Consider the following 23,487-nt stretch of genomic DNA (forward strand, 5'->3'; position numbering starts at 1 on the left):
AGATGACAAAAATATCCTTGAGGCATAACGGGATTCCTACGCGCAAGGAGCGGGCAATCATCCCTCAACAAAGTCGAAAGTGCCCAAAATAGGTAACAATTCAAAACCTATTTCATCAAATCCCATCTACAAGGTAATTCCCAAAACCTATCTCATTCCATATATTTTCTACTTCATTATTTAGCTAATCAATTAGTTAAATAATTTATTCACTCCATAATTCCTAAAACATTCCTTCTAAAAACATAATAATTGACTAATTAATGGGTTAATTGCCTAATTAATCCCTTAATTGTCAATTAGGTCATCCATTTTACCCAAAAAGCACAATAAGGCCGGTTATCCTCCACCCCAAAGAAATCAACCATGCTTTCTTCCTTTTCTATCACATCTTTCCTTTTTATGATAATAATTAGCTAAGTTAATTAGGGAATTATTTTGATTAATTAGCTAATTATTTCATAACTCCCTATTTGAAACAAATAAAAAACCTAGCCCACAAAAGGAGCTAGGTGGCCGGTCCTCTCTCACCCAAAGAGGCTGGCCATTCACCTATAAAAAGTTCTCCATTCTCTCCCAAAGGGGACTTCCAATTCTCTTGCTAAAAGTCTCTAAAATTCTCAAACACTTTCTCTCTAAATTCTAACTTTGGCATCAGAGGATCTTCGGCCAAAGCCCGCCCCCCAATTCATCGTGGGCGCGTGAGGCTCTTGGCCTTAACCAAATGTGTTAATTGTTTTGTACGTGCAATTTTGTCCAAGATCAAGGAGGAAAAAATTTGTATCCACACTTAACCTTTCATTCTTAGCACGTAGAAATATCAATAAATTATTGGAAATTGATATGACCATGGAGTATGGACACCTAATTAATTAGTACTGTTGACTGTAGTCCTCCATCTTCAAGTGCACAAGAACAAGATAGCTTTTAGCCTTTTAGATATTGCTTCTAAAATCTTCTAATCACTTCTTTGCTATGCGCCTAATTATGCTTAATAGTCAATATATTCAGTTTAGCAACTAATCCAATATATAATAAGTTGAAATATCTTTTACTGGATTGCCATCATTGTCAAAAAATCAATAAATAATGGCAATGCGTGCAAGATATATAATATATAAGTGTGTGTGTATATATATATTATTATATATCCTTCAACCATAAAGTTCATGCTCATTCAATGGCTGCAAAATAGGGATCTTTACGTGGTGGGGCTTTCCTCAGCATATAGGAGTGCATGTATTGTCTTGGAGAACAATCAATCATACAAAATTTAGGGTTCATAAATGATTTGAAGATGAATACGTGATATATCTTCAACTTATAATGTGAACATTCGATCCAAAACCAAAAGTTAATGAGTGGAGAAGTTCAACATCTTTTTGAGCATTTTATACAAGACTTTATAAATATTAATAGTCTCCGACTTTTCTAATGTAAGATATTCTCAGCAACACATACGTTTAGTGATGTATCATCTTATATAGATATTACTATTGATTTTGGAGAAGTGCTTGATCAATATTAAACGTAATTAGCACTTATATTAAAAACATCTTAGTATTATTTTGTATTGATAATGACCCTTAATTTGGATCTTAGTATAGAGTAGGGATAGGGATGCTACTTAATTTGCAACCCTAGTTGTCAAATTTTCAGTAATTGTAATTAATTTATGGGTCTGATTTCCAGATTGTTCATTTGGTGAGTTCTTTCCTCGTTCCTAAGGGTAATGCTAGAGAGATTAAATTTGTAAACTAAATTATGTGTCCCTAATAAGAATTAGCATGTTTATCAACGCATAAGTAATAATCCAATCATCAACTTCCATATCAAATTTTTGTCTACAATTTTAGTTTCTCTAGCATTACCCCGTTCCTAATTAGTGGATATTAAGATTGATTATATATTAATGGAAAGTTTAAATAATGGATTATAGAATAAAAAGCAAAGTGAAAGAATCAAATGTATTCCAACCGCCAGAACTGAAAATGGATGCTAGAATTTGGAACCAAAAATGTGTCGTGGGAAGCTGGGAATCCCCATAACGACGATAATAGAAAGTTAGAATGGTGACTTGTGAGGTGTATATAGAGTCCCACAAATGAGAAAGCAATCGGTTCAAATCAAAATAGAATTGCTTGTAACACGTTGGCAGATGCCATTGGACAGTTTGGAAAGTTGGAGTTTTCTCTTGGAGGCGATATAGGATGAAGTATTATGTTGAATTGTACGACATGCACATATAAATCAAGATTCAATGTTCGGTCAATAATTTAATGATCAACAGTCAACAAAACATAATTACGGTGGAAGGAGAAACCCAAAATTATTTAAACAACTAAGCCAAAACTTTCTTTATGAAAAGACCTAATAGAATAGTAGTGATGATGAGAAAAATAGAAATTGAACATTGAAAACAGAAAATATTACCAAGCTCTCAACAATGGAAGAGAATCCTCTCCTGATTAATTCTATCCAGATCCAAGGGATCAACAAATCCTGATCGTTAGAAATAGATCTTACGGTCAAAAATTCCCTTTACTATTTCCCCCACAACACTTCTTTCACATCTCTCTCCTTCTCGCATGCACTAGATTCCAGAAAGAGGATAGCCACCATCATCCCAACATGTAATCGCCAATACTTGTTGCAGCAATTTTTTAGTGACAGATTAGTATGGATGGTGTTTGTAGTTTTCGTACATGTGGTAGCTGTTTAGAGTTTTATTACAGTTGTCTGTTTAAGGAAATTCACTCTAGATCATTGTCTTGATCACTGGAGTTATGTACTTAATTGGGACAAATGTATTTGTTTCGATTGATCAATGAAATATCAACCATCATTTCTTGTAAAAAATTTATGTTATTCTCTATTAATTTTATTTCTACTCTATTTTATCTGTTACTTGAGCGTTTAGAATTTGTAAACTCTTGATTGGTTCTTCCTATTGAGTTTAATAATTCTTTCAGCTAGTATAGACAACAAGGTTATCATGCAATATAATTATGAATAAGGTGAACATATAAAAATATCGATACATATGTTGTTTTGGATTTTGGATTAATGTGGATAGATATATTATCATATTTTGGTTAATAATTTTATAAATTGTTGGTGTGGAATCCAGACTTGTGGTCAGGGAGAGGCTGCAATGCCTTTGTGAGTCTTTCCGGCCCCCGAAAGAGACAGAAAACCGTAACTTGCCACCAGTTGTCTCATTTTTCAAAGAAAAAATAATAATTTTATAAATAATTATCCGATTTTCTTTCACATTTGTGAGAAGTACGACTCCACACAATTCTGCCATTGAATATTATAAAATAAATAAATACCCCCAAACTCATACTATCCGCTTTACTCGGTAACAAAATTCTCTTCGACAAAACAAAAGTGAAAACTGAAAACAGATAATATATCTTAAGAAACTCATATTTCAAAGTAAAAATTATTTGTGTGCTATTTTTGGATCACTGATATCTCTGTAGGTCCCATTATTTCCCTTCCCTTTGTTTGTTATGGTCTCTTAATAATTATTATGTGTTCCTTGTTGAGGCTTGTCCTCCTCTTTGGTTGATATATTATATATTTAAAATTAAAAAAAAAAAACCTTCAGCTGGGGATATTGTTTAAATTTTAACACTAATTGACATACAACTGATTAAATGAGATAGAGTTTATAAAGGTTTTTCAGTATGTTCGAAACATAGGGTAATACACAAATAATGAGATACTTGTGTTAAAAAATTAATTACTTAAAAAATAAAACTTTCTACCACTTATCCAATAATACATGGTACACAACCCGTGTTTCGAACATTGAGAAAATTTCCTACTCTACATTAGCCACACTTCTTAGTGTTTCTGGAGTATTTTGCTCGCATTTACCGGAAAAAAAAATATATATATAACATCCCACATTGTCCAGAGAAGTGGATCCTGTAAGCCTTATATATATTCCCATCTCTACCTAGCACAAGGCATTTTGGGAGCTCACTAGCTTCGGGTTCCGTAGGAACTCCAAAGTTAAGCGAGTTCACATGAGAGCAATCTCAGGATGGGTGACCCACTAGAAAGTTCTCGTGTGAGTTCCCAGAAACAAAACCGTGAGGGTGTGGTTGGGGCCCGAAGTAGACAATATCATGCTACGGTGGAGTCGAGCTCGGGATGTGGTGAGGGCCCAGGCCGGGATGTGACAATTTGGTATCAGAGCCAATCCCTGGCCGGAAGTGTGCCGATTAAAACGTCGGGCCCCTAAAGGGGGTGGATTGTAACATTCCACATCGCTCAGGGGAGTGGATCTTGTAAGCCTTATATGTATATTCTCATCTCTACCTAGCACGAGGCCTTTTGGGAGCTCACTGGCTTCTGGTTCCGTAAGAACTCCGAAGTTAAGTGAGTTCACACGAGAGCAAATCCCAGGATGCATGGGTGACCCACTAGGAAGTTCTCGTGTGAGTTCCCAGAAACAAAATTGTGAGGGTGTGGTCGGGGCTCAAAGCGGACAATATCGTGCTACGATGGAGTCGAGCCTGAAATGTGGTAGGAACCCAGGCCGGACGTGACAATATATGTATATATATACACACACACACAGTATCAAACATGTGTAATATGTATACACACACACATACACAGTATCGGATATGTGTAATGCAATCTTACAAAAAGAAGTATAGTTCTATACAATGCCATGGATTGTCAAGTAAAAAGTTTACTTCTTTCAAAGAAAAGATCTCTGAGTTATGTTATGATGATTGATGGACCTTTCTATTGTGATATTTCTTTTGACAAATATGCAATTGACATGGAAGTATTTTTATTCTTTATAAACACGTATAAGATCTCCTTTTTTTGGGACGTGAGATTTATAGTCTCAACACATGCTTTTATGTGTGATGAATTTTCAAGTTTAACACGTGAGAACATAAATCATGTGAAGTGAAGTATGTGTAGAGGTTGCGCTTCACAAATAGGCAAACATGCTCTATATCATGAAGGAAGTCGATGTGTCACTATAAAATCAATTGGCAATATAAGTAGTAACTCAATTCCTTATAGAGAATGTTTTATAAGGAATTAGGTTGGGGTTTTGGTGCCGAAATTAGGTTGGGGTTTTTTTCCTTGTTGAGGGTTGAAAAGTTTTATGCAGTGCTACCTTCGTCGAAATCAAGGTGGTGTTGGTTTTCTTAGGGCAGCTTCTCTTGTGACTGTCGGCGAAGTGATTGTTGTGGTGGTGGCATTTTGCCGGATAGGGATTTGGGTTAAGATTTTTCTTTTCAATTTTTGTTCTTGTTGAATGGACTTTTTGGCTATCCTTTGTCGAATTCAATGTGTGTTGGTTTTCTTAGGGTGGCTGCTCTTGTGACTATCAGCGAAGTGGTTACGGTGGTGGTGGCATTTTGCTGGATAGGGATTTGGGTTATGATTTTTCTTTTCAATTTTTGTTCTTGTTGAATGGACATTTTGGCTATCCTCAATTTGCATTGGATTGTTTGATGTAACTTGTATTGGGTCTTTTCCCATTTAATGAATTTCTATTTCCTTGAAAAATAAAAAGAATTATATAGTTTATAAAGAGAGGTAATTTATCAATGTCAAGGGTCCCTTGTAAAAGAGTAAAGTGAAATGTAAAAAAAATAAAAAAATAAAAAAAATAAAAAAAAATAAAAAAAACTGGAGGAGGGATTTGTTGGCAACTCGAATTTCGAACTCATCGGTTGGACATCCATTGTCTACACTCTTTATGTCTCTCTATAATTGACCAAGAAAAACAAAAATGAATGCAATATTATAGTGTATAAAGAGGGAGTATATTCATTTTAATTGACTTGGTTACACTTGTATGAGTTATGTTTACCGCTTCAATTTTATTTATTTTAACATGACTAAATAAGATACTAACAAGTCACTGTATTTGAGCATTAAAATCCTTCTCTTGCCCCAACTCGTCAGAAAAGTGGGAAACATATTGAGTAAGCAAATTTGGGACGAACAATGTTGATGAAATAAAATTGTTCTTGAGTAAGCAAATAATTCTCTTATGTGCATATATTTTTGTTATTTACTAAACTCGCGTTATTTGGTTAACAAATTTGATGGTTCTACCTTTGTTGATGAAGTTATAACCTTCTCACCAATCTAAAACTATGGTTTCTATAGAGTCCAATTAGACAATTATATATATCCTTAATAATTCCCTCAACTAAAAATCGTGGACAGGGAGAAAATGAACCCAAACCCATGTTGAATTTGAAAGGGTAGAAATGTGAAGTAGGACTATAGTGGTTGGAGGTGGCTTTGAAAAAGGAACTAAAAACTTAAGTAATAAAATTCGATTGGTGCGATTCATGCGCCTTCTCGTTCGTCACGTGCCTCCGGCGTGAGTGACGTGTGTTCCTTCCCATACATACCTTCATCATAAATATTTCTAAAACTCTCTCGACCAATATCTCTCTAATTCTATAAATCTCTTCCCATGGTTAAGTTGCAGGCTTAGCTCCAACCAGTATTAAAGCATCATATCTTTGTAGTCTGGAGGGAAAAGATTTCTGGGTTTTGGTTGAAATTAAGAAATAGAAATGTTGTGGCAGAAGAAGCAGCGTTTTAATTGGGTAGTGCAGATGCTAGTTGCTGTGGGATTAGTACTAGTTGTGATTGGAGCTGGTAATTTGCAGACTGTGGAAGGAAGGCCTCACAGGATTCTTGTCGATACAGATGTCGATACCGATGATTTCTTTGCTCTCTTGTACCTCTTGAAGCTTAACAGATCAGAGTTTGAGTTGGAGGTGAGTTCATCATCCATCATCATCAATTGTTTGTGTTCATCCAGAAAGTAAAGGCTATAAGTTGGGTTTGTCAAAGCTAAGCTTTCCAAATCTGCAAATGCTTAGAGCTCTCAAAATTTACATGTCTATTCGATGTACATCTTTCCAACAATCGTATATGTATGCATATATATATATATGCATGCATGCATGTATATATACACACGCATATATGTAAATATATATTATATTCATTTCTTGCGTTAGGAATCTAAGCAAGTGATAATCACCAGAAAAACTCATCGAATTAGTTTTGGTTGATTTAAATTTTAATTGATATTTGGCTTTGAAGGTGCAGAACCCTTTTTTTTTTTTTTTTTTTTAATGCCTTGAGGACCGAGTCAAATGATTCATACAGTTGAATGGATTCTATATTTGGGAAAAGGTGTAATTTAATAAAATATCAAGACAGTGTTCTTGGAGTTTTAATATTTTCTCAAGCTAAACCTTGTTTAACTAATTAAAAATTAATCTTTTTGGTCAAACGACATGTAAAAAGTAAAACAACTTTTATTTCCTTTATGCAAAAGTGAATCATTGTTTTTACCTTAAACATGTTTTCTTGCAAAGTAGAAAAATAAATTCCAACTATAGTTTTCTTCCGTTGTACCCAAATTCTTGTCTCCTTCTACAGTTTTCATCTCTTGCAAAGTAGAAAAATATATTTCGACTACAATTTTCATCTCTTGCATCCAAGTTCGTGTTTTCTTCTACGACAATTGGAAAAGCGTTTTATTTTAAAAAAGTAAAAATAAATAAATCATTATTGTTTCCTTAAACCTTGGTAATTATAGAACTGTAAATTTGTTTTACCACAGGCAGTGACTGTGAATGCAAATGCTTGGACCAATTCTGGGCATGCTGTGCATCAAATCTATGACATTTTGTACATGATGGGGCGTGATGACGTGAGAGTTGGAGTGGGTGGTGAAGGTGGGATCAAAGAAGATGGTACAATTTTGCCAAATGTTGGAGGATATCTTCCAATTATCGAACAGGCATGAACGGATTATATATCTCAACTCATGAATCATAATTATGCTTACTTAATCATGTTAAATTCATATTTACGGACACTAATTTATATTACTTTAAAAAACAATTAACTTCAGAGGACTACAACAGCAGGAGGATGCAGATATAGACAAGCCATTCCTGTAGGTGCTGGAGGTCGATTGGATATTGATTCTAATTTTGGCCTCAGAAAATCATTTCTCCCCCAGGTAAAAATAATGTACACACAGTAATTTTAAGCTGTATTTCTTATATACTCTCTGGTTATTTTTTTCTTCACTTTGAGTCTGCCAAAGTTTTGCATACATTTTTTCTCCTTCTGCATATAACTATTATAAAATGTATCTTATTAAAGAACGATGTGAATGAGAAGAAAAAGGGCGTGTAGAAATCTTTTTTCAAAATTAAATCTTTGACTTGAAATATGGTGAACCAAATGGCTCTACGTTGAAAGCTGATAGGAAGAAATTATAATTAGCACTATTACTGTAGTAAATCGACATCATTGACTAAGGTTCTAAAAAACGATAAGCGCTAGTCAGGCGGCGAGCAGGGATCTAATGCTTAGGCAAATTAGGCAGAATTAATTAAATTTAGTATATAAAATATAAATAAGTGCCTACTTACACTCTAAAAATTAATAATATAGTTGTATTGAGAATTTAGAAAACTTAAAACTTAAAACTTAAGCCATATTGTCACCATAACTGACAAATGCAACCAAAAAAAAAAAAAACCAAAAACCAAAATTGAAAATTCACTAATTAAGTAGGTTATTTAGAAAAACCTTTAACTTAATTAAAAAAAATTAAGAACAATGAAACCGCCTAGCCCCCCTAACTCGCCTAACCAGCCTAGCCCACCTAACCCGTCTAGCCATTGCCTAGCATGCCTCGCCCTTACTTGATTTTTTTCCATGTTTCGACCTAAATCGCATCGGTCCTCCACCATCTAACTACCTAGACTGATTTTTAGAACACAGATATCGACCCATACTAGTACTTAATTTATGTTATATAACGACTCTTTAAAGCTATTAATTAAGTTATAACCATACCAATATATATCAACAACATATAAAAACGATATCAATATAATAAGACAATATCGACAACATATAAAGATGATATATGTTGCAGGCATAATTTACTGAACAACTATGGAGGCCATAAAGAGAAAGAAATGTGCGGCAATAGCAGAGAAAGAGAGATATGTGTAATTGTGGGTGTGTGTTATTCCACCTCATTGTGCCTTTATTTATAGTAGTAGGGAATGTTAATTCCTTACCCTTTAGGATTAAAACATTTAACAGGTAATCTATTCCTAATAGGAATATAAGATACATTCTCATATCTACTAGGATTTACACAATCACATTCCTATTCCAATAGGATTGCAACACTCCCCCTTGAGTGTGTAAATACTCAAGTAAATGACACATCAAGTCTTCAGTGATGAAGCAAGTACATTTGATGAAGTCGTTGGCACAATGAGCGAATGCGAGTCTTAAATCAACGGAAGAATGCATAAAAAGTAAAACTCACAGAACCTTTGCTATGGTAAGACCCAAGGTGGGAGAAAAACCCATAGACTAAGGAGAAAAGTGAGAAGTTTCATTAAGTCAAAATTATATGTCTTTTGGACACAAGTAGAAGAGCTTTCAAGGGTATGATCAGCCCAGGATGGGTGCCTCATTAAAACCTAGTTAGGTAGCAACAACCTAGTGGGAAAAATGCTCCTAATTGTAGGGAAAAAGAGTACATTAAGATTAACTGAGTATACTTCTCCTGAGTTTGACATAACTTCCAAATGAGAACTACAAGCATTGCATATGACAGTTAGGCATACCAATTCCTAGGACAAGCTTCTGGAAGGTTGACTTCGGCAGTGATATCGTGTAGAGGTCAGTAAGCTTGTCTGGGATCGGCTTGCATGACTTTAATCTCCCGATGCTCTGCTGATGTAGATGTAGACGTAATATGTCTTGGCGTTGACTTTGTTGATGTATCATGTCATGGTCGGGTGGATACATGCGGTATAGTCTTCATAGATCGTCGTTGGGACTCAATGATAGATGAAAACACAACAAATACTTCAAATATGCTCAACAAGAACTCCTAACCTTGTCTCACTTGTGGCGTAGTGAAGTGAGGTGAGTCTTGGAACGATTCGAAGATTTCGTAACTAAGGTCATATCGTGGACCTCCAAGATATTGCGATATCCCTAACGGTAAAGACATAACCATTTAGGGATTTTACCTTGTGCCGGTTTAATAAGTAACCTGTGTTAGCATAACAAGAAGGCAATCATCATTTCGAGGATCAGGGGGTTGGATCCGCTTGAGATGCGTTGGGATTTGCCCTCGTAGTACCTTCAGGGTATGTCTTTAATACAAATTCAGTGGTTGCGTGTAGATGTAATGCTGTATCTTTACCAAGATCAACAGCGAAGAAGATGTCCTGTCTAAATACAATGAGCTAAGTACAACGAAGCGTAAAGTTGAACTTTAGATATGGAATTTCGGATTCCATAACCTCTTCAAGGGTTTTATTTGCATATAATGTATGGACGATCAAAGGTATACTCAAAAGTGACACATTCAGAGTGTAGTTTGACTGGTAGACCAAGGTACCGTCAGAACAATGCTTGAACTTCAGGTCAAGGCATAAACAAGTTTTGCTATGATCCTTCATCTCAAATTTCATCTTCAGGTGCGAGGCAGTTTTCTCAAGCTCTTCCGGAGTCTTAGTGAGATTTGTGTTACCGACATAAACTGTAACTCTAGCAATTCGGAATAAGACTTCATAGTTTAACATGCAAAGGCATAATTTATATCCCTAACTGATCAAATAATCACTTAGACGAGTATACCACATCCGTCGAATTGTAAGTGAACGCCTTAAAACGAGTTAACAGGGTGTTCCGTGGTTTTGGAACTATTTGAACTAATCCATGTAATTCTTCAGGAACTTACATGTAAATCTCCATATCTATATCCCCATGGAGAAAACACTAACCACATTTCATAATGCTGCTATCAATCACATGACATTTTGAGAGATACCTTACGCCATAAGGCATGCATCATATCGCACTATTTCATTCATCTCATAACGCTTCCTTTCCCACTTGTAACACAACAGGGTTACCTTGGGCAGTGTAGGAACAGCAGGTCCAATACACACTTTGGTAAGAAATTTGACCTGGATTGTAATTTCAGTTGTCCAATTAGTTTTATGTTGCCACTTAATCAACGAAACACGGTTCGATATCGTCGCTTTTCATTTATGTCGGTAGCTACCATATAAGTGAAAATATCATCGATGATAATCTCATTTCAAGTCTCGGGAGTAATCCGGATTAATCTCATGAGATGGAAATGATTTGAGACAACGATCGAGTTTAGATTCATTGTTGTGCTGTGTTTTCCTCTTTTAGGGAAGTGAATCCTACGAACCGAATGATCTGTCGTGCTCCAGGCCAAGATAGATTGATTGGCTATCCGCTAGTGTACCAGACCGTCCAACAGGGGGCGTTTAAACAGTCCAACAGAGGCGGCATATCCTCCAGAGATGTTGACTCGACGCCCGTTAAGTAAGTCTATCCTTGCAGGTATGTCTGCAGCTGGTATATGATCTCGTCACTTTAGTTAGATTAGAGAAATGCGTCTGGAGCAACATTCTGAAAACTAGAATTCATCGCACTTGCTTATTACATTTGTGCGGTATGAGGATTGAGATGAGATATAATGGGCAACGTCCATGCAAATTCATGTTGTTCTTCAAGAACGTTAACGTTCTTATCTCCCCCTAATGACGGGAAGGCTATCTCATTAAAGTGACAACCCGCAAATAAGCGGTAAAGAGACCGCGTGCAAGGGCTATAAGAGAGCTAGTGTGAAGGAGAATCATGATCGACAAAAGATACACATCCTTCTTTAAGGACCCATGTTGGTATATTGCGGCAACACAACTTGACACATGGAATGCACACCCAAATGCATAAATACAAAAATCATTAGGTTCGTACCCAGTAACTAACTGTAACGTCATATAGGTTAGGTGGTAATGGGCCTCAAGGCGGACCAACATAACTATGTACAAGGATTGCATAACCCTAGGTAGAAACCCAAAACTTGGTACTTTTACCAAAATTCAGGCGATCATTTAAATTTGCACTTTATGATCGCTGGGCGAGGCTATTTGGGGTGAACATGGGAATTCAATGTTCAATTATAAACCCAAAATACATGCAATACATTATCGAAAACCATCGATATAAACTCTCTGGCATTATCCAGTCTCCCGGACCTTAAGGGATAAGTAGGGTGGTGAACCCTTAATCAGCCAGTAGATTTAGCAGTAATGTGTGTGGACAAACATGTGACCAGTTTGTTAACTCATCAACCAAAACCATAAGTATTTATATGGTCCGCATTTTGGTTGGATTAGTCCACATTTATTCCCTTGAATCCACTGTGAAAAGAGAGTCGTGTTGTATCTTTGCGAGGAATGATATAGAAAATCAATTTCCTTAATGAGCATGCTTGGCAAAGTGTGCTTGTAGGCACAATATCCTTACTTCAGATAAGGAGACGCGTTGTAGCATCATTGTTCGACCTAAGTGTCCCAAAAGGTCGTGCCAAAGCAAGTAAACTGCTCAATCACCAGGCTCCAGGCCGGCCATATATGGTGTATTCCCAGTTGGAAGACAACCCATTGGCCCCAAATCAAAGCTTCAGGCTCATTTTTGGAGGTGGTGCAAAGATATTTACTCTATTTTCTTCAATGGTTTCATTTATGATCATTGTCATCTCGAATATCCTTAAAAACTCAACGTCAGGGAGAATTTAAGGTCCCTTAAATGGTGATGCAATACCATTCATACAACAAGGAGCGTGCCAATGTTCTTAATTAGGTTGGATAGACCTGAAGTCGTTGTTAGAGATATGATTTATGTGTAAAGTTAGTGTGCGTAGTACGCATTCATCGAGACAACTAACTTTCCCACATTCCTACCTAATCACGTGTTTAATTGAATTGGTCACATGTATTAAGAAACATGATTCAATTAACTCATATTCGAGGACAATATCAATAAGATTATCCATAAGTAAAACACACACCAAACTTGAATCCAAGAACATGGAAAAATGTTCACAAAGTAAACCAAAGTTACTAGGGTGGATTCGGCCAACAAGGCCATCCATGTCAAAATTCTGCTCTTCCAACGATGTTTGGTGGAGCAAAATTAGTCTTACATATTGACTACTAGAATGGTACTCCTTAACAACACTGGTAGGGGCACGAACATGTGCATAACCAATGATCTATTTCATCAAGACGGAAGTAGATTTTGCAAGGTTAAGGTTTGGGAATACTATCCCTTATTCTTGAAGTTTTAGGTCTTAGGTGTCAAGGATCACGCTTCGGGCATGATGCCACATCTTGGCAGGCCTTGATTTTACCATATGTTTTTAAAAAAAAAACTCCAAATTGGATTTTGAGAGAGTATGTCATTCGGTGTATCCCTGCCAAAGCAATGCATCACCATTCGGTTAGGCTTTGACCGAACTGGGTTGAGCCATTCGGTAGACTCCGGCCGAACTGGGTCTATACCTTTCTCTCACATTTGTCTGAGAATTTGGTAAACTTCCTCTTTCTACATTGCTGCTTCAGAGGCGAGTTAGAAACATGAAGGACGAGAAAAGTATTCTTTAGTTAAAATTTGATCGGATTTATAAACTTCAGAATTGTACTTATTATAGACGTAATCATGGTGTGCTTCAGGCAATGTCTTTCATGATTAAACGGTCCATGGAAGCCAGCCAAAGAGCCATGGAATCCTCGTTCATGAGGTATTTCCATTTGTAATGCTTCAGATACAAGTCTTCAAATGAAGATCATAGCGGAGATTTGAGGTTCCTGCAAGTGTGAGAGGATTTGAGGATTTGAGGTTCCTGCAAGAAACAAAGAATGCAATATACAACTAAGTGTAGGGGATTTGAGGTTCTTCGGGAACTCAAGTGTGAGAGCTTCGTTACTACGAAAGTATGTCAACGGTTCAAAGTATAAAAATAAATTATTGAATCGTTAATGTCAAAAAGTGATCTTCAAGTCAATAATTTTGGAGTCATTATCAGATTAATGAACTGCAAGTCACTTTTAATTAATTCAATAGATCGGAGCCAAACAGGGTCTCGATTGTAGAAGCTAAATAATATTAACATACGGGTTAATACTATTTAGAATGCTAAAATAATAGCATGTGGGTCGAAAAAATTGCCCCAAAAGATAATTGGGCTTGGGTTGGGTACCTTGAGTAAAAGGCATGGCCCCAAAAAAGGGCAACGGGTGTGAACTTTCAGGTCACACGGTGAGGGAGAAACCTCAGCCGCAGCTGGGTTTCAAGGTTGGGCCTCGGGGATGGCACAGGACAAAGCCCAGCAGATTTGTTGGCATGTTAATGCACGGCAGCCCAGCGACAGTGGGCTGGCGTCATGCAAGGACCAAACCCATGTATATAGGTTGATACCGGAGCAGGCTATAAGCCTTAGTGTGCGTGGGACAGTAGCCCAGCAAGCATGACAGCTTGCTGGCATGGGCCGAGAGTAGAGGGAGGTTTAAAAAGGAAAGCTACAGGCTTCCTTGATGAATGGGGACTACGGGCCCGAGACAACCCAACCAGGCCAAAGGCCTAGGGTGTGTATAAGCTCGCATCAAAGCTGCAGTCAAGGTCCATGTGGGTGCAGCAAAGCCTAGAGGGCTGCTGCCCAGTTTGTGCCACAAGGGGTGGTGCCATACCATTCCCAAAAAAAATTTCGACATATGTAGGGTTTAAGAAACCCTAGAATTGCTTCTAATTTAATTTGATACTTTGACTCACATATTCCACATAACAATTTAATTGTGCGATGCAGGAAACAAATATATGAACATATACAATATATTTATCGGAAGGAAAATATAAACATAGGGGGTATCATGGGGAATGTTTTCATGCTTCATGGTTGTTTCAAATATCTTACTTTATTTTAAGTGTACCTGATTAGCAAAAAACAACAATAGCCTTTGAATTTGTAGAAGATCCTTCTCGGAAAGCTGGAATTGCGTCTCCAATGCGTTGTATCACGTTCAACAAAGAAAAAATAAATTGAATCAATAGCATGTCGATCAATTCAAAATAATAAATTAATCATAAAAAGAATGATTAAAACGTAATACTCTCCTGATTGAAGAATAAACTCTCTTTAGCGTAGCGTCAAGAGCGTGCTGATAACGTATTGTAGGTATAATTTACTGAACAATTATGGAGGCCATAGAGAGAGAGAAAGGTGCGGCAATAGTAGAGAGAAAGAGAGAGATGTGTAATTGAGGTGTGTGTTATTCCACCCCATTGTACCTTTATTTATAGTAGTAGGGAAGGTTAATTCCTTACCCTTTAGGATTACAACATTTAATAGGTAATCTATTCCTAATAGGAATATAAGATACATTCGCCTATCTATTAGGATTTACACAATCACATTTCTATTCCAATAAGACTGCAACAATATCGATATAATACGACTATTTGATAACAATTATAGTGTTATGGAAGAACACTGCTATAGTGATAATGTTATATGATTATGATAGCCTGTCTGATAAATTCATACATGAACTAGTGAAGAACTGTTTTCTTTATTCATTTTTTGGTGTTACATTAATTCTATATCTTGCTCAGGAATTTTTCTTTTCTTTTCTTAAATGAAATTAGGGCAGCAGGAGATATACTCCCCTTCGACAACCTACTGCTCAGCAAGTGATGATTGACAAAATATCTGGAGGTCCCATTACTGTATTTCTGATAGGAGCACACACAAACTTTGCCCTTTTCCTTATGAGCAATCCACACCTAAAGAAGAATGTTGAGCACATTTATGTCATGGGTGGTGGTGTGAGATCGAAAAACCCTACTGGTTGTTGCGCGGAAAATTCCACGTCGTGTGTTCCTCGGCAGTGTGGTGATCCTGGCAATGTCTTCACAGACTACACTAGTAATCCTTACGCAGAGTTCAATTTCCTTGGTGATCCCTTTGCTGCGTACCAGGTAGTACTACAGTTCAATATATATTTTTCGGCCGTGAATCATTGCTAGACGGTGAATTTTGACATCACATTTTGACAATAGCCGTCAACTGAATCAATGGTTCAAATTTACAGTTTGACGACATAAACATCTTATGTTGCCAAGCAGTGACAACAGAACATTATATAGTTTTATGGAAAACGAATTATTATGTCATCAAATTCATACATTCGGGCAAGAATCAACTTGGTTAATGGTTCATATTCACAGTAGGTCTAGTCTAGCAAATACGTCGTCCAATAGTTTGAGAAGAGAAAATTTTCCGGTTTTATAAATGGTCGCGTTGGTGATAATGAAATTGATATATTTCAGGTTATACATTCTGGGATTCCAGTCACCCTTGTTCCTCTGGATGCAACAAATACCATTCCCATTAGTCAAAACTTCTTTGATGCCTTTGAGAAGAGCCAGAACACATATGAGGCACAATATATCTTCCAGTCCTTGAAAATGGCTCGTGATACTTGGTTTGATGATCAATTCTACACGGTACATCCACGATTATTCGATTTTTCTGTGTTTATTAGACTTTGCATACCTTTCTTAAGGATCAAATAATCTGATATGATACAATGTGACTATTTTCAGAGCTATTTCATGTGGGACTCATTCACAGTTGGTGTGGCGGTATCAATCATGCGAAACAACTCGAATAATCCTAATGGAGAAAATGAGTTTGCGGAAATGGAGTATATGAATATAACTGTGATTACTTCAAATGAACCTTATGGGGTAACTGATGGCTCTAATCCTTTCTTTGATGGCCTCAAAGTTCCAAAGTTCAACCTAGACAAAAATGGTGTGCATAGTGGTCATGTTCAAAAGGGACTTAGAGATCCATTTTGCGTTGGGGAGAATGGCAAAGGGAAATGCAAGGTAACTAACTTGCTTTCTAGTTTACAACTTCCAAAATATAATCTCGTAAGCCTCGTTTGGAGTCTGGTATTGAATTGGAAGGGATAACTCACTAGATTTAATGTTTGTTGAAAAAAGAAATGGATGTTAAATTCTAAATTTTTGTCCAAGGTAGAAGATGGATTAGCCATGAAGGAAACTTATCCTTCCAAGTCCTATCATTTTGTGGGGATTGGAAGAAATGTGTTTTCTTTATGACTAATCCATCTTCTACTTTTGACTTGGACAAGATTCGAAATTTGTCATCGGTTTCTTCATCCAATCCCAATTATAGAAACCAAAAGAGGATTTAGTGGTTGTAAGCTTAACTTACACGAATTCTCATTTAAGGCAAAGTGCAATCAAGTTTATCGATAACATATGCACATTCTGAAAAAGTGCGGATAACTACACTACACAAAACTTTGCTTGCTTATGTTATAATCTTTGTAAACTCGATTTTGTTTTAAAATCTTAGAAGTGCTTAAAATAAGGGTAAGCTTGATTTAATGAACAAGAATGCTAATGTTTAAACATGATCTTCAAATGTTGAAGAATTTCCTATTTTGATACAGGATGGTTATACAGAAGAAGTAAGAGGATCAGAGGCAGTGTCTGTGCTTGTTGCTACAAAAGCCAAACCAAATCAGGACCCTCAAAGCCCACTTGACAGAGAATTCTTCATAAGTTTCTTGGATGTATGTAATTAAGCTCACTTAAATCTTTTTTCCATTTAAGTTTTGCAGGTTTGAATAAATTTTTTTACTCTTTTCCAATTTTTTTTTCTTGCAGGTTCTGAACAACTCTCAACAAAAAGGGAGATTCAATTTAACAACCCAATTTCCATTTTACAAGGAAGTTACATACAAACCAGAATTTGGAAACAGAAAACTTGGAAAACCTGTTGTCTTTGACATGGATATGAGTGCTGGAGACTTTGCAGCTCTCTTCTACCTCCTCAAAGTACCTATTGAAGTGATTAATCTCAAGGTAGAATTTTTGTTGCTTCTTTTTTCTAACTTAACTTGGTTAGTCCCCCGAAAACTGATAATGTTAGCGAGAAACTCTTAAACAATCAAATTATATGTATAGAAAATCACTCACCAATAGCACAATAACAGTTGGGTTCAGGGTCTTTTCTTCGAAATGGAGCTTTAAACCCTGAAGATGCTTATTTGCGAAGAATTCCTATTTTTCAAGAAAATAGATTGGCGAAAAAACTTAAGAGAGTAGCTTAATTTGTCATTGATTTCCATATATGAGAAAAATCTGTTTGTGTTGGTTTCAGGCAATCATAGTAAGCCCAACCGGGTGGGCAGATGCTGCAACAATAGATGTGATTTATGACTTGCTGCATATGATGGGCCGTGATGACATCCCAGTAGGTCTTGGAGATGTATTTGCTACAAACCAGTCTGATTCAATCTTCTCTGCTGTTGGAGACTGCAAATACCTGCAGGCCATCCCTCATGGCAATGGTGGATTGCTGGACTCGGACACTCTCTACGGCCTTGCTCGCGATTTGCCACGAAGTCCACGAAGGTATTACTTTTCCGTCACTCACCAAATGATGTGTCAGATACATGTCAGTATCTAATGAGGTTAACGGCGAACCAGATTTGAATAAACGAAACACTACCATATTATTTAGTGAACTTAGTAAACGAATTTGGTGAGCTTAGCGATACTCTATGCAAAATCGTATGTTCCTTTAGATGGACCGAGAGTGAATTCTTAAGTCCTTTTTACCAGGTATACAGCAGAAAATTCTTTAGAATTTGGAGCCATTCGGGATACAGATCACCCTGAACTGAGGCAACCACTGGCATTGGAGGTTTGGAAAGCTGTGGTGAAAACACTGGATCCAGGATCCAAGATTACCATACTGACCAATGGACCCTTGACTAATTTAGCAAAGATCATTTCGTCGGAAAAGAATACCACCTCTCTAATACAGGTGAGTTCATTGAGCTTAATTCGTATATTCTCACATCAAGTATTTGCAGCAATGATGCCAATGTTGCTCATTGCAGGATGTATATATTGTTGGAGGGCATCTCAGGAGCAATGACAGGGACAAAGGAAATGTGTTTACAATTCCTTCCAATGACTATGCAGAGTTCAATATATTTCTTGACCCTTTGGCTGCAAAAACAGTCTTTGAGTCCTCACTTAACATCACACTCATTCCCCTCGGCATCCAGCGCGAAGTTAGTTCGTTCTCGAAAATCTTAGAAAGGATGCGCTGGAAGAAGAAGACACCTGAGGCCAATTTCACCCGGCGTTTGCTGTCAAGGCTCTACCGTTTGCAGCAATTGCACCATAGATATCATCACATGGTAAAATAGCTTCTTATCTAAGAATATATGCATGAAACACTCTTAATCCATGGTAGGGAGTCTATTCCAACACTACTTCACATATCTGACCGGTTTATTGTCAGACTCACACAATCGGGCAACCATCCACGTGATTAATGGTCTAGATTTACGGTCTAACATCTTACGTTCTCACTTCTCATATGTTATATTATGCTGCAGCAAACTTTTTTGGGGGAAATTCTTGGAGCAGTTCTCATAGCTGGTGATTCCCATCTGAATGAAACCTTCCAAGTGAAGCCCATCAAAGTTTATGCTGAAGGTGTTGAATCCAGTGATGGACAGCTTATGATCGACGAAAATCAATGGAAACTGGTCAGATTATTGGACAGTGTAGATCCTGAGGCCTATTACGATCTTTTTGCAGACCGGCTTGGCGATTCAAACCAGTCTGCTGTATTAGCTAGTTTCGAAGAGCAAGTAAACTTCTGGCGGAAGCCTCCAAATCAGTCCGGCACTGCTCCGTAACATGTAGAAATTTGAATGAACAAAGTAGAGATTCTGCTTCAAATATAGCACAAATGGCAAAAACAAAGAAAGGAATACGAAACGGAAAATGCCATTGGAATTGTTCGTTGGCTTATTTGTTTAACAAGGTAAATTGTTCTTTGATGATTCACTGTACTTGCACAGAGGGGAACCTGCTACATCATATTTTTATAATGCACAAGTTGCCACTAATAAAAGTAGTTATAACAATAATTGATCTCATCTCAACAGATTAAGCTTTCGGGAACATGATCATAACCATGTCATTGTCACTAATCATTATTATAATCTCACCACCCCAAGCCTGCCAACTTTCCATGCTTTATCCCTTGTTGCACCATTGTTCGATTTAGCCACCCGTTGCAGGGAGTGACAGACAGCTCTCTGCAACAAAGGTATATCGCTTTTCTTTGCTTCTCACACATCATGCGACGTGTGAAAATGTAAAAAAAAGGTGTATATCGATGTGTGAGAAAGAAAATGAAGCGGTATAACCCCGGGTAAGTTATAATGCATAACAAAAAACCTTTAACATGGATCATTTTCCTTTTTCTATTTTATTCTGAGTAAACAAAGAAAGATAATATTGTTAAAAGGAACAAAATGTTATTGTCCGGTTGTGGTGATCATTGACCCTTCTCATTGATTCTCCTTTCCTAAAAGAAAAAATTTGACGAGAAAAACACGTTTGAGCAGCAAACAAATGGCCAGCAAAGCAGATCAAGATTGATAATTAGCTTCAAAGAATCAAATCTTTCACATCTATTTTATAATATGGATTTATTAAACAAGACTTCATGAGTCATTTGTTTAATCTCTGCTGGCACCGATGACAACTAAGGATTGATACGAATGGTAAGCATGTAGTTCTACTAATAATACATGGGAAATGATTTTCGCACTCTTTTTTCCTCCCGCACTTACCTGGTTGTTTCTGTCCTTGATTCACCGTTTGATTTATACAATCCTGTGGCCAGAAATAAGAGGGGGAGTGCAAGAGGATAAAGAGCGAGTGTGAAATCATTTCCCTAACACAACAATACCAACAACGAGGAACAGCCAACACAAAACTTGAGCCATGTCAAAGTTTCCACAAAAGCAGAAACTGCGGGCTGGAGATTTCTCACGATCAAAACCCTAGTTGAATACAAAAACTTGGGATCGGTTTGCGCAGCCGCAGTTTCAATCACAACGACCCAAAGACATGAATAGGTAAAGTAATTAAGCAATAAAGCATATCACCAGCTAGTATTGGAAGGGAAACTCCTTTTCATAATAACAAGGTTAAAGGTTCATCAAGAAGTGGCACCAGATGGAAAAACTACTACTCATAACATTCATACAAGCACAAATTCAACAGTGAAGAGGAATTTCAATCAATTAAGAGAGGTGTTATACAATACTCGTGTGATGAGATCTCTCCAACCACCCTAACCTTCTTGTTTCTTTTCACAATTGTCGGCTTAGAAATTCAATTCCAACATAGGAATCGACCCGCCAGCTGCCATAATTTGTTGCTCCATCTGAAACCAACAATATTTAAATTTGGAAAAAAAGAATAAGTAAATGGAACAATAATAAGTTAAACATAATAAGCAACATCAAGCGTCTATACAATTCTACTCACCGCGAAGAGAGTTTCAAGCTTGCTCTTGACGAGGTAGTACTCATGCTTTACTTGTTGAACACATCTAACACACCTGCTAACGAAAAGTCTTTCAGTTTTCATGGTTCAAGACCTCAAAACTTCGAGAGCTGATTAAGAAAGAATTAAATGCAAAAGAAAAACACTATATAGGAATGCTTAGAGTAAAGTAAAATCACCCTTCAGTGTTCTGTTCCTCGCAGAAGTTGCGGAAAGCAATGCAGGCATTTTTAACTCTTTGCGCACCAATACTGTTGAGCACAAAAACTCTCATCAAACACATTCAATTAAACATGAACAGAAATTTGCTCTCAAACCTATGTCCCTATATCTGAACTAGATTAAGTTTAGGGTAATGAATAATTATCACACTCCCATTTTCTCCTTCTGTACTCGTTGATTCTCTTTGAACTATTCAATCCAAAGACTAGAGAAGAGGGAGTGCAGAGGGAGAAAGGGGCGTGTGAAAATCATTTCCCGAAGTTTAATCTATCCAAGCATGTACTGTCAGGTTGAACAAAATGCAAAACTGTCCAACAGACTATACAACTAGGAGTTCGAAACGGTAAAACGAGCAGTTCCAACTATAAAATCAACTAAGAAATTCAAAAAAGGACCAACTTTTGCTACTTCATTTCATGTTTCTTTTTCATAGGCAAAAGAATAAGAAAAATTGAAGTGTACCTGGAGCTACTACCCTTGAACTGGTGAACATGGGCATCAACCCTTTTGAAGTCTACGGTTGGTTGTTCTCTGTGCAAACAAAAAACACAAAAAAAAAAAAGGGAAAATCATGCACTCCTCAAAGTATCCAAAGCAAACTATGAGCACCGCACAAATCAACCCAGTCCTATCTAATCCTAGAGAAGAAACGATAGTGAAAAGGTAAGATCTTGGATTCTTACAGAGCTCTGGTGAGATCATTGAGAAGCTTCTCGGAATCTTCAAAGAAAAGGGACACCACTTCGACAACAAAATCTGGGTTGCTCTCATCCTGCAGCTGTTGGAGCTGCAAAAACTGACCATCCAGAAAGCCCTTCTCTCACCCAAACCAAAAAAAACCCAAAAAAACAAAAAATCAGGAACAGAACAAGCAAATACAACGAAAACAAAACAAACCCATCTGTGATTTTTCATAAATTTCACACTTCTCTGTTGCGTTTACCTCCAGGAACAGGGATTTTGTGTAGTCAACCCACTGTCTCTGCATTTGCCCCACCTCCATGTCTTTGCTTTTGTTCCTTACCGCACAGACAGAGTAAGCGAAAGAGAGCCAGCCAGCTGAGAAAAGCTTGTGCCTTGAATTGCAGATCTTGAGGAATTATTGCACAAATCAGAGAGCATAAAAGTATAAAAACCTAGAAAAAGGGTTTGGTGAATTCAACGTGAAAAAACAAAATCCAAAAGCTGCTTGCTTTAGGGTATTTGTCTACTGTCTAGTACAGGTAGAGTCTGACCTCCCCTTCTACTTCTTTATGCGGATGTGCTCTGGTTTTTACTTTTTTTCCCACAGAATCACAGACCCCACCACTTGCCCTCCTTTATATATAATAATTAGTAATAATTATTTATTATTACCATTTAACCTCCTGCACAATACACTCTCTCTCTACCTTTGTTTTTCTTGTAATTTTGTACATTTTTCAAGTCTTTGGGCTTTTTCTCAAGGAATAAACCCTAGGGTTGGAGAAGGACACGTAGACTAGAATGTTACGGTGGTGGTAAAGTGGGTCTATGTGTTGCTATCATTTGGGAATTGGAAGGTTCTGCTCAATTCATACACGAATCAAAGTTTTTACACAGTTCATTAGCTTATTTTATGAATATAAATTACCAAGAAAAACAAGATCAACCCAGTTCTAACCATGTTCTAGTTTGGTTCGATTGGGTGCCAGTTCTATTTGGTTTCGGCCTTAACCCATTTCATTTGAAGGGCTTTAAAGATCCCTAAGCCCTAATTAAAAAAATTGGTTGCAAATTTTTAATTAAAATAAGACGTCGGGTGAAACTTAAATGAGTTGGAAGGTGAACTTAGGCTTCACAATCTGGACTCAAGCTTGAGTTTGGGATCATTTGGCATCGTTAGGGCTTGAGTTCACTCGGGTTGTA

The 23,487-nt window shown here is 37.0% G+C and overlaps 2 protein-coding genes across 2 annotated transcripts; one reads left to right on the plus strand and one right to left on the minus strand.

The window, feature by feature from the left end:
* The first annotated feature begins 6,436 nt into the window (after window positions 1-6,436).
* On the plus strand, window positions 6,437-19,955 carry LOC137732296 (nucleoside hydrolase 3). The gene is made up of 12 exons (XM_088687307.1): window positions 6,437-6,788; window positions 7,646-7,825; window positions 7,940-8,050; window positions 15,601-15,933; window positions 16,285-16,461; window positions 16,561-16,848; window positions 17,442-17,564; window positions 17,659-17,856; window positions 18,155-18,408; window positions 18,619-18,823; window positions 18,900-19,205; window positions 19,407-19,955. Exons 1-12 carry the CDS (start codon window positions 6,582-6,584, stop codon window positions 19,710-19,712), a joined length of 2,688 nt encoding a protein of 895 aa, XP_088543433.1. The 5' UTR covers window positions 6,437-6,581; the 3' UTR covers window positions 19,713-19,955.
* Window positions 19,956-20,984: 1,029 nt separating this feature from the next.
* LOC137731479 (histidine-containing phosphotransfer protein 1) lies at window positions 20,985-22,889 on the minus strand. The gene is made up of 6 exons (XM_068470595.2): window positions 22,544-22,889; window positions 22,284-22,414; window positions 22,063-22,131; window positions 21,558-21,629; window positions 21,361-21,433; window positions 20,985-21,256 (listed from the first exon to the last, which is right to left on the minus strand). Exons 1-6 carry the CDS (start codon window positions 22,601-22,603, stop codon window positions 21,197-21,199), a joined length of 465 nt encoding a protein of 154 aa, XP_068326696.1. The 5' UTR covers window positions 22,604-22,889; the 3' UTR covers window positions 20,985-21,196.
* Window positions 22,890-23,487: the final 598 nt, after the last annotated feature.

The sequence above is a fragment of the Pyrus communis genome, chromosome 16 (genome assembly GCF_041283825.1).
Source record: "Pyrus communis isolate YQ-2024b chromosome 16, ASM4128382v1, whole genome shotgun sequence".
Taxonomy (NCBI): domain Eukaryota; kingdom Viridiplantae; phylum Streptophyta; class Magnoliopsida; order Rosales; family Rosaceae; genus Pyrus; species Pyrus communis.